We start from the raw sequence: 12,021 nt of genomic DNA on the forward strand, positions 1-12,021 counted from the left end.
TTAATTTAGTATAATTAAATTCCTCAAAAGTCTTTATTTTGTTCCTACTCTTCCCTATCTTGGATTTTAAATCACATTAATGCATAATCAACTTATGGTTCTCTTGTCTCCACCTCTAAATCTTCAACTATATTTGTAAGAACAAAATCCAAAATATTTATCCCCTTAATGGCTTCCTTAACCATATGCTTCATACCATCACCCATCATAAGTTCTACTATATCCATCTACTTTTTTAACCTGTGAAATTCCCTTCTGCCACTTGACTACAGGAAAAATTAAATCCTCAAATGAACCTACTTTTCTTCTACAAGTCACTATAAAAAGTTTTTGACACTATCATCATCTACTATACTATTTTCTGGCAACCTATAAACAACAATACTCCATTGTTCATCACATCCCTCTTACCCATATTCAACTGTTAACCAATCATTCTCACTTTTCTCCCATCTCTACATAATTAATACTTTTCCTAATGCATACAGTGCATCTCTCGCCAACTCAGCTTAATTTTTCAATGGAAACCTCATACCATTACACTCTTTTGTTACTTGCCAAAATCCACACGTTCATTACTGCACCATTGTCTGCTTTCACCTCTCTCAGAACAGCCTCCCAATGTTGTATCTTTCGGCTTTTCCCGGTTAGGGGTCACCACAGCAGAACTCCGGTCCGCTAATGATTGGCAGTAGATTTTTACATACCGAGTTGCCAGCCCTGACGTACAACCTTCAACGAAGGTACGTCCATTCACCCATGTCTCCACACAGAAGACGCTTTAGCTGAGAATCGAACAGGACAACATCTTATTGTGAGGCGACAACACTACTACAGCACCACCACCACGAGAACAGCCTCCCAATGCCCCATATTATTCCCACTTCTAACATTTCCCAACATTATCCTCCATCAAGCACACTCAAATGCTTAACAAATCTCTGCACCCTTTTATTACCTCAGACTCTCATTTCTTTGACTACCCTGTTGCGGCAGCCTGATGAATGGCTGAAAAGCAATTTGGCAAAATAATGAACAAATTAGCTTGGCCAAATCACTCATCCTCCAAAAAGCACACCAAATACAGTAATGCAGCCTACCCAAGAAGGAACAACCTAACCTTAGGCTATGTAGTACATACTTGAGGGTTGTGTGTATGTGTATGGGGGCTCCTCCTGCATGGTGTGGGTTCAGGTGTTCTCCTCTGGAACTTCTTATGTTGAATAAAGTTTAACAGCATGGACTCACTGAATTGTGTTTCACAAATTATTACAAAATATGGCAGACTCTTCCACTCCTCCAAAAACACACACGCTTGGTATTTCCATTTAAACAGGCAGTCACTTTTCTCCAGTATCTGAACATCTGACTGCCAAGGTCTTTTCAATACACAATAAGCTACAACACAGGATTTCCATTTCATAAATAAGCCACTGTTAATTAAGCACCGTTACAACAAGAAGTCTTCATCATTCTGTTAGACAGCTTCAAAGTATATCTGAGCAGTTCTGAGACTGTACTCTTACCAAACTACTGCTTCATGCTTACAGCTGCATCATGTGCTGGTCTTACACTGTTTGCAACTCTCTATGGAAAGGGAAGGGGGTGCAGTGGCAATGATTTGGGGGTAATAACTGCTGCAGCCTAGAACACCTCAGAAGATGGCAAGCATTCCCACATTTACTCACATCTGCAGCTTCTGGAAGAAATTTTAATTTTGTTACTGATTAGCATGATGCAGTAAAGGCAATGTTCCCAAAACTTCAAAAATAATCCAATTCAACCTCATCACTGTTCCTAGCAACGTATACTATTGTCTTACATTCCAAACTGATACCTCAAACCTGTTTGGACTGAGCAGTGATTAACTTATGCACAGTTACTCCACACCATTTTACAACTTTTATCCAAAACATTTCAAATCTTGTTCTCCACATATTTTAGTTTATGTGTTAGTATTCCAAGCTACAGTTTTCAACTGGATGTCTTAGCTCTTACCATTAAATGCCTAATGAAATGTAGAAATTCCTTTTGCAAACTATAAAAATACTTTATAATCAACACCATTAATAAATGAAAGTTATGTTCTCACCATAATGATAGATCCATGTTGTCTACTTTTCGTCCAATTCAACTGTGGGTTGTTGAATCTGACAGGTTCCAACCTTGGCAGTGAGTAGGAAGGCTTTGCTCTGGGGCCCTGACTCCTCATCTACCCATAATCCCTTGCACTCCAACTCAACACCTCAGATCGAGTTTGCATTGCCTGCATATTGACATGACGGTACTTGCGTATTATCGCAGCTACATTCTGAATGTGTCATAATTCTTGGCATTATGGACAAACGAGTGTTTATGTTTTGGCAGGGGTGGATAATGCACTGACCAGCTATCTGTGACACTAGGTATCACCAGGGAGCATTACTAAGACCCAAATTCCACTTCCAGCAGGACGTCCATTGGCGACATTTTTTTTAAATGAAACACTCAACACAACCGTGCAAGCAGAACACAGCAAAACCATGTAAATGGAGTATTTACTCCAAATCACAATTACAGAACTACCTCTGCATATGTAAGCACAGTTGAAAATATGTACTTCGGGAATGACTACAACTGTGTTTCTGTCGGCCATGTACTCAAAAGTTCAGCCAGAAAATACACAGACGTACTCCTTTCAAGCGATGACATTTTCTGAATGGATGCAATGACCTGCCTTTGCAGCACCTTCCCTTCCCCAGAAATGTTGTAAAGGTTGAGGTTCCTGACACCAGCCAAAAAAAGGTGTAAAAGGTAATTTCTGCAGACATGAAACTTTTAGCAGCCAGTAAGCACACAAAACATGGGATGACACTCCCGTGGGCCAGCATGGTATGTACAGGATGGAAAGGGAAAGCTGATGGAGTGAATTTCTTGGTTTTCTCAACCAAGTTCCAGAAGTAGCCAGTACATTTTCTTCACATACCACTGGGCTCGTCTCAACTCCGATTTCCAGAACAGTAAAATATCGCATCCAGGTTACTAATCTGTCAGAAATCATGACATTAAGGACAGTAACTTGTTTGTCTATAATGTCAAGATTTATGACAGATTTCTAACCTGGCTGCGAGACAATCAGAATGTGGTTGCGATAATACGCAAGTACCGACGTGACTAACGCTAACAAACAAAAACATCTTGTATGAGGAAATAACGTATCCCAAGGCCATGAAACATGGTATAGAGCTCTTAAAGGAGTACCCATAATCCTAACTCAGTCTTCCAGAATAAGGGGACAATTTGATTGGGGTTGGAGTGAGGGATGTTGAACCGGAAGAAAAATAGACAACATGGAGATATTGTTATGGTGAGTACATAACTTTTGTATCTAATGTTGTTTAGTTTCATTCTATAAAACTGTGGGACAGATTTCCAAGCACTAAGGCCTGGGTGGATTCATGGAAGGACATTCCGGAAAATGGTGGAGCCAAAGGATGAACAAGATCTTGATTATCTATTTGTAATGGAAAATAAAGATGTGCAGTGTTGACCAAGTAGCTAATGCACACGTCATCAATAGGAAGTCTGTCTGCAAATTATGTCAATGTAGTCACTGCTATGGTTGAATGTGCTCTTGGTTTAGAAGGTAATGGTAAACCTTTCTTTGTATACACAAATGAAGTACATTTTGAGAGCCAACTGGGCAAAATAACTTTAAAAAATACTTTCCCCAATTTCTGCTTTGAGAAGGACACAAACAATTGATTGGATTTCCTGAAGAGTCTTGTCCTGTGTAGGTAAAACTGTTACTGGTGGTGAACATCCAAAGTATGTAAGATGTACTCCCCTTTATTAGAAAATTTTGGAAAGAAATCTGGTAAGTGAAGAGCTTGATTCAAGTTAGATTTGGATAACACCTTCAGTAAAAAAAAGGATTTGTTCTCAAAGTAATCCTATCCTTACGGATGATTAGATAGGGTGGTTTACCTGAAAGGGTTTGTAATTCTGAAATTCTTCTGGCTGATCTAATCGCTACCAGGAAAATAGTTTTCCAAGAGAGAGATTTGATATCTGTTGATGCTGCTGGTTCAAAGGGCAATTGTGTGAAAGTTTGTAGCATATTAATAATGTCCCAAGGAGGCATCGGATCTCTAAAAGGTGGTCTGAGAAGGAAGGTACCCTTTAAGAAGGTTTCAGAATTTTAAGGGAGGCTATGGAGGAAATGTCAAAGCTTATATGGAAATTGGAGATGGACACCAACTGTACTTTGATGGTAGAATAGCTGCAGCTGATGTGAAACAATTCTGAAAGGAACTGTAGGATGGTAGGAACTGAAACTGACAATGGGTTTATACCTTTAGAATTTGCCCATATGGAAAATATTTTCCATTTACTGTAGTAGACTTTGGTTGCAGAAACTTTCTGAGAAACCGTCAGAATGTGAACCACTGCATGGGACAGCCTGGCATCTCTGGCTATTGTCAAAATTGGAGGAACCATGTGGTTAGTTTCATGGACTTCTGATCTGGAGGAGGCAAGCATAAGTTCATAGTTTCATAGGTTGGTACTAGGCTATCAGCCCTAGGGCCTATACAAGCCTAGCCATAACAATTCCCTGGCTATTTCTTCCCACACTATTTACTTCCCTGGACCCCTGTCTAGCAGGGCAACTGACGTGATCCCCGGGGTGAATTTCCTTTCTCCCATCCAATTGTCAAGGTTCCTTTTGAAGAGGGCCAAAGAGGCACTCTGCTTGACATGTATGGGCAATCTATTCCAGAGTCTGGGGAGTCTCTGGGTCAGGAACCTATCCCTCCAGCATGTTTTGTTTATTGTCATGACAAGGTTTAGTTCCCTGGAGCGTGTGGCTCTGAGGGATTGGGATTTCTCGGATGAGACAGAAGATCTGGGAAGTGGTCCAGCATCCAGGAAGGATGAACTAGTGGAGGCCATAGGAAAGGAAACCACATCTGTCAAGGTCAAAAGGGGGCTATGAGGATTATTATGTCCTCGCACAGCCTTGCTTTCTGTAGGAATTAGTTTATTAGGGAAGGGGAGGAAAGGTGTACAGGCATCCCTGGGGCCAATGATGGATAAGAGTACCCCTCTGTGATCGTCTCTGTGGAAGGATCAGGGTGAAGTTGCTGCTGCATTTGTTGTTGAGATAGGATGAAAAAGAGATCACAGCAAGGTTGCAGCCAACCACAGCCAGTGACTGAAAATTTCTCCCACTACTGCTGGGTTTAGGGACCAGTCATGAGACATCAGAATAGATCTACTCAGTTTGTCCAGTATTACAGTGGAATTCCCTGGGACGTGCATTGCTATTAGAAAGTGATGTGAAGACATTGCCCACTGCCATACCTTCATGGCCTCCCAACATAACAGATAACAGCGTGTTCCCCCTTTGCTTGTTTTGGTACCACACTACTGACATACTGTCTGTCTGAATGGCTATCACACCTCTGGGGAGAGTATCCTGAAGGGCCTGCAGCACTAGGAGGACTGCTCTCATCCCCAGAATGCTGATGTGAAGTTTTGCCTCTGTTTACAACCATAAGCCTTGGACATTTTTTTCTATGAAGTGCCCCCACCAACTGAAGAGTGAAGCATCCATGGTCATCTCCGCCACCAGGGGATCCCTCACAAAGGGGAACCCTCCACGAGGGAAGAGGATGTTACTCCCTATGATGCATGGTTTCTGCAAAATGGATTGATCTTTATATCTGCACGGATAGGACGATGAGTCTGCAACCACTGTACAGCCAGCATCCACTGAATAACTCTCATGTGGAAACTTGCCAAACGTACCAATAGTACAGTGGATGCCATTAAATGTACAACCACATTCATAACTGTCCAAGTCAAACCTATGACTACTGGCAAAAATAAACCACCCTGGTGGACCCCTAGGATAAAATGGCTATTCAACAAAAGGAAAAAATCCTCTCCAAAGCCAAGAAGGGACAGACAAAACAGTGCAAGATGACACTCACCAATCTAAACAAACAAATTAGCGAGCTGAATCAAACTACATGGCAAAGAAAGCCTCCCAGGTGAAAGATAACCATAAGGCTTTTTTAATTATGTTCATAACCTCGTGGGAAACATTCAGCAATGTGCCAAGTTAATCATGAACAGCAACACTTACATCCAGCCTGAACCTACAGCAAACCTTCTGACTGACAAGTTCAATTCAAACTTCTCCCATCCCCGATCACCTTGTACCACACCTACAGAAATACCCAAAACCATCCCTCTACCAGTCATTATGAGGGAACAGATCTTTACTGCTCTCGCTAAAGCCAAAAACACAGCCTCCATGGGTCCCAACCACATTCCAGGATCCTTCTTAAATAGCTTAAAATAGAATGGAAGCCTACAACAGTTGTCCCTCGATACAAGGGGGGCCAGTCAACTGACCCAGGGAACTACAGACCCATAAGCTTGACCAATCTTATCTGCAAGGCCACAGAAAGAATTATCATGGACCTGATTGATAGTGACATAGGAACTCTCCGAACCCTGGACCAGACCCAATTTGGCTTTGTCAAAGGGAGATCTTGCCTGCTGAATCTGGTGACCTTCTTCGAGAAAAGTCACTGGGACTATGAATGAGGATAAAAAAGTACACTCTTCTTATCCTGACCTGGCCAAAGCTTTCTACACAATCCCCCACTCAAGGATCATAGATAAACTTACTAAGTTAGGCATAAAGCTCTACAACATTTGATGAACAGACAACTGAGTCATTGACAGGACACATGCCCAGATAGGTGAATCTACTTCCAATAAGAAACCTGTTAGTAGTGGTGTTTCACAGAGCTCAGTGTTGGAACCCCTCCTATTTGGTATATACTTCTCTGAAATGAAGGCCAGTGTTGGGGCCTCTGGCTGAACAAGTTCGCTGACGACTATAAGCTGGGAGCAGTCACTGAATCCCCAAACGATGTTGACATCCTACAAACAGGCCTAAAAATGAAATATGACTGGTGCCAAATCCATGGTCTGAGATTAAATGCCAAAAAATGCATAATCACACCCTTCAGTAAATCAAATATCCCTGAAAATTATAATATTGATATCACACCCCTAAAAGCATACCCAGTGGTGAGGGACCTAGGAACACCTAAACTTTGACCACCGTGTAGCTATGGTAGTGAGAAAATCCTTCTGAGTGGGCCAACTTACATGTAAAGGCACGGCATCAAGATCAAAGGAAGTCATAGTGACATTATCCTTGGCCCTCATCAGGCCCATAATCGAGTACAATGCTCCCTTCTGCATGTATCTAACCAGGCACTTACACCAACTGGAGTAGCCCCAGAGGTTTCTCACTAAAATAATACAAAGCATAAGACAAGTGTCTCATGCAGAACAACTAAAGGCCCTATCTCTTTATTTTCTGATATTGTTTATAGGGAGGGGACATAAGCCTAACCTACAAAGTATTCTCTGATCCAGTCCTGATGAAAATGTTACATATTTAAGCAATATGCTTGGCAATCTGGCTGGAATTGTATGCAAAGGCCTTCTCAAAATAGTGACTAGAGGTTGGTGATCTATTTTAATCTGGATAGGTCTACCATAAATATAATCAAGAAACTTCGAACATGCAAACACAGTTGCCAAGAGCTCTTTCTCTATCTGCGCATACTGCATTTCAGTTTGGGTTAGAGTTCTGGATGCATAGGCTACTGGTCTAACCTCTTGAAGAATGACTTCACCAAGACTAAATTTCGAAGCATCACAAGAAAGAGTAACTGGTTTGTGAACATCCTAGTATCTGTGAGTTGGTGGAGTGGCAATTCTCTGCTTCAGGACATCAAATGCTCTCTGGTGTTGTTGTAACCATGACCATGATACATCTTTGAGTGTCAGCTCTCTATGAGGTACTGAAAGTTGGCTCAAGTCTGGAAGGAACTTGCCTATGTAGTTAATCATGCCAAGAAAATGTTGTAGGGCTTGAACATTGTCTGGAGCTGGCATCTCAAGAACTGCTGTCTGTTTTGAAGAATCTGGTCGTAAGCCTGAACTGCTAAATAAATGACCAATACAAATACCTTCTCATAGCCAGAAATTGCACTTCTGAGGACTCATCTTAAGATTCATTTCACATGCTCTTTCCAGAACTGTCTTGAGGTTTCTGTCATGTTCAGCTTCACCATTACCTCCTACTAGAATATCATCTACTTTAATAGCACACAGATACCCAGAAAATATTTGCTCCATTGCACACTAGAAGACTTTGCTGGCAGAAATTATACCAAATGGCATTCTCAAATATCTGTACCTGCTAAATGAAGTACTGAAAGTGGTTAGTAATGAGGATTTTCAGTCAAGCAAAATTTGCCAAAATGAACTCTTTGCATCTAAGACAGAAAAAACAGTGGTATTTGGCATAAGAACAGTGACTTCTTTGACTGTATGCATTGGATGATGAGGTCTTTTTAGTGCTCTATTCAAATCTCGTGGATCAATACATATTCTGATATCATCTGAGCTTTTCTTATGAGCTACAACCATGGAGGATACCCATTTAGTTGGTTCTTCTACTGGACAAATTACACCTTGCTGCACCACTTTATCTAGCTGGGCTTTGACTCTGTTCTGCACAGGTACTGGAACTTTCTGGGCTGGCCTGACAACTGGACTGACTTCAGGGTCTAACTTCATGGAGTACACAACTGGGAGTTTGCCTAGTTTGTCTTCAAAAAGATCAGCATAGGCAGAAGAATCAGACTGGGCAAAATTAGAATAGTGGTCTTTTAAGCTAACATAATGCACTTCCTTGTTAAAAGAAAGCAGTCTCATTTTCAAACTGTCTCTGAGACCTAATAATGACTGTACGTGCCTTTTGACCATGTAAAATTGCAAATCATAGCTGTTCCCAGCAGAGTAACATGAAAGCACTACTGAACATTCGGTTTGAATTTCTTTACCACCATAAGCAACAAGCTTTGCACACTTTGCCAAATCAAGCTTCTCACTAGCACATACTCTAGCAATTGTTTCTGCTGACATAACATTGCACTTTGAACCTGTGTCACCTTTGAGTTCTATGGGTCTTCCATTTATATGAACAGTACAAAATTCTTCATTCTTTGCCCATAAATCTACTGCATTGACTGTTTCATTAAGCACTGACACACAATCAACATAAAAAGTAGGGTCACAACTTTTTAATTGATTAATTTGTCTCTTTGAATGTTCTCTTTTAATTAAAGAATGCCCCTTATTTGATTTACAAAACCTTTTGAAATTATTCCACTTATTATATTTGTGGCATTATTGACCAAAAAGTAAGCACTTTTCTCTTTTGGGCTCATGATATGCACCACAATTCCGACAGCTGACTATAAAACAGGGTAGAGGCGCATTCCTTGTGTTTTCTGTCTCACTCTTGTGCTTCACTGAGATTGTGCGCAGTCTGGAATTTGCTAGAAAAGTATGGGGTTTCCCAGTGGCTGCTGCAGGGCTTACAGCTGCTGCCATGTGCTTGGGCCTGTTTCTTTTAACCATGTGCTGATACTATCAACATGAGCACTAGAAGATACTGGAAACAAGCATTTCTCATGTGTAAGCATATTTGTGTGCTTTTCTGTAAACTCGTAAATCTGACAAATCTCAATGGCCTTACTTAAAGTTAAATCACTGTCACGATGCAAAATATTTCCCACAGTATCATCTTTAATACCACACACAAGTCTGTCTTATCTACTCATCCCTTAAATCACCAAATCTGCACATTTTAGCTTTATTTCTCAAGTCAGTTATATATGCTACAAAAGTTTCCCCAGGCTTTTGATCTCTGGTATAAAATTAGTGCCTTCCCATTGTAATATTCATCTGGGGGTTACACACTTCTCTAAATTTACGTTTTGAGCATTCTGGGTCTTCCCTAGATTCAGATGGTACCACTACATGACGGTTTTCCCCCTCCTCTGCAAATATAGCAAGTGCATACACAAATGAATGCTATCTTTCTATGGCTTCTGAACCAGCTAAATGAAGCAGAATAAATTACTTTGTACAGTCATCTTCATCAGAAAATGCAGCTTGTATGAAAATATTGTACTCTTGTTCAAGCAATTTACAGTTTTCTGCAATATTATTATCAAGTACAAGTGGACCTGGTTTTCAAAATCCATATATCATGCCAATAAATTATGCCCCAACACACTGAAAAAATGGCCCTTGTAATTATGCATGAAGATGCACACAAAGCCTGTACTTGTAATAACATTCAAATGTACAGTAAACTCCTTGAAATACTGTACTCTGCAAAATATGCTTTTGAAATAGCTGTATTTTGCAAAATAACTGTACTGTAATACTGCAGAAACGTGAACTCTCTGTATACTTCTGATATCTTGAATAGCTTTAATTAATGTGAAAAAGATATGTGCTATGAGCGACTTTGAAAAAATGTGGTTGTTTTCCTTATTTTACTCATTTCATGCAATTCGGACTTTATTTCAAACATTTTTCATTGTTATTTGAATATTTTTTTCAATATATCGCAATTGTGGACATTTCATTTACTTAGAAATTTGTTTAGAGCGTTCTGAGTGCTTTATTTTATATTTTGAAAATAAGAAATCATTTAAGTAAGCTTTGATACCTGAAATTTGTTTCTGACCTGTTTTTGTGAATTATACATGCAGTGAGGATGATCCACTCCTCTATATTCCTTCACCTTTAGTTGAGTGCCTTCTCAGTCCTGAATCTGGATTTCTGGATCCCTTTCGGACACCATGTCGCTCATCTTGTTTCCCATAAAAGATGAACAAGCAGGGTAGTTCATTTATATGCTTTATTACACAGAAACACATCAGGATGGATAGCAGCAGTACAAAATATAAACAAACTGATTAACTGACAGCTACACAGACAAACATGCTTACATTGCAACAGCTTACTACAAAATGGCACTCAGGCTTGCACGTGCTCAGTATTTATACATTTGTGCAAGCCTCTAGAAAGCTTCTTAAAGGTATACATACACATTTTACTTTTGAAACATTATTATGAGATGAAGAAGTATACAATGGTGGCAGCCCACAAAATACCCATATATAAGTGTTAAGATAATTTTAATTGTGCACTTACCACAGGTGTAAGAGCCATATGAAAACTGTAGATGCGTGATAAACCAAAATCTGCCAACTTTATTTTCCCACTGCTACTAATCAATATGTTCTCTGGTTTTAAGTCACGGTGGATCACACAATTTGAATGGAGAAAATCAATGCCATTCAGTACTTGTCCCATGAGGTCCTGCACAGAATCATCAAAATAGACTTTACTTATTGCAAAATGTACAAATTTCAAGCAGCATCTGAACCTTATTCTGAGCAGCACATGCATGTCCAACAAGCAAATATAAAAGCCGTTAAAAGAAGAAAAAAAAAATCAACATTCACATACAGTTTTTTTTTATCCTACTCAGGGTCACAAGGGAGCTGGAATCCATCTCCACATTGAACAAGGCAGCAGGAAGAGAACCATTCTTGGATGGCATGGCAGCCCATCACATGATACTGACAAACACACGCACACACACACACAAAGACATATACAGTGACAGAAACATACACATACATCTGATGCAGGCAATTCAGAGGCTCACTTATTCACTAATTAGCATGTCTTCAAATTATGGGAGGAAAATGCAGAACTTGGTGAAGAGTTGAAATGTTTACATGCCTATAAATCTGATTGCCCTTCTATTATATTACTCTCAACAAACAGAACATACACAAAAGCTTGCTACCAGAAAAGTATAGAAACTGTGTCACCTGCAGTAGAATGGAGAGATAAAGTACTGACAACAGCCCAAACAACCTGAACTTACTCAGCATCTCAGGCAGGGGAAAATGAGTGTGTTAATGACAAGAGGAAGGCAGGGTGGAGCTGGCTGTTTGCTACCATGTAGCATAACAGGAAGGACAGTGATGCAAATGCATGGCTAAGGGCAGGTATTTGGTTCATCATGTCACCAACAGGTAGCAGCCTTTATGCAAGTGCACAGAAGTATGT

General features: G+C 40.2%; 1 protein-coding gene across 1 annotated transcript in view; it reads right to left on the bottom strand.

Moving 5' to 3' along the window:
• Positions 1-12,021, bottom strand: part of LOC122807685 (cyclin-dependent kinase 6-like) — a 262,411-nt gene that overhangs the window by 37,677 nt on the left and 212,713 nt on the right. The window contains exon 3 of the mRNA XM_044078637.1: positions 11,092-11,259. Within this exon, the coding sequence (XP_043934572.1) occupies positions 11,092-11,259 (168 nt within the window). The remainder of the gene's footprint in view (positions 1-11,091; positions 11,260-12,021) is intronic.

Source organism: Protopterus annectens, chromosome 7.part1 (assembly GCF_019279795.1).
Source record: "Protopterus annectens isolate FY-2018-M chromosome 7.part1, PAN1.0, whole genome shotgun sequence".
Taxonomy (NCBI): domain Eukaryota; kingdom Metazoa; phylum Chordata; order Ceratodontiformes; family Protopteridae; genus Protopterus; species Protopterus annectens.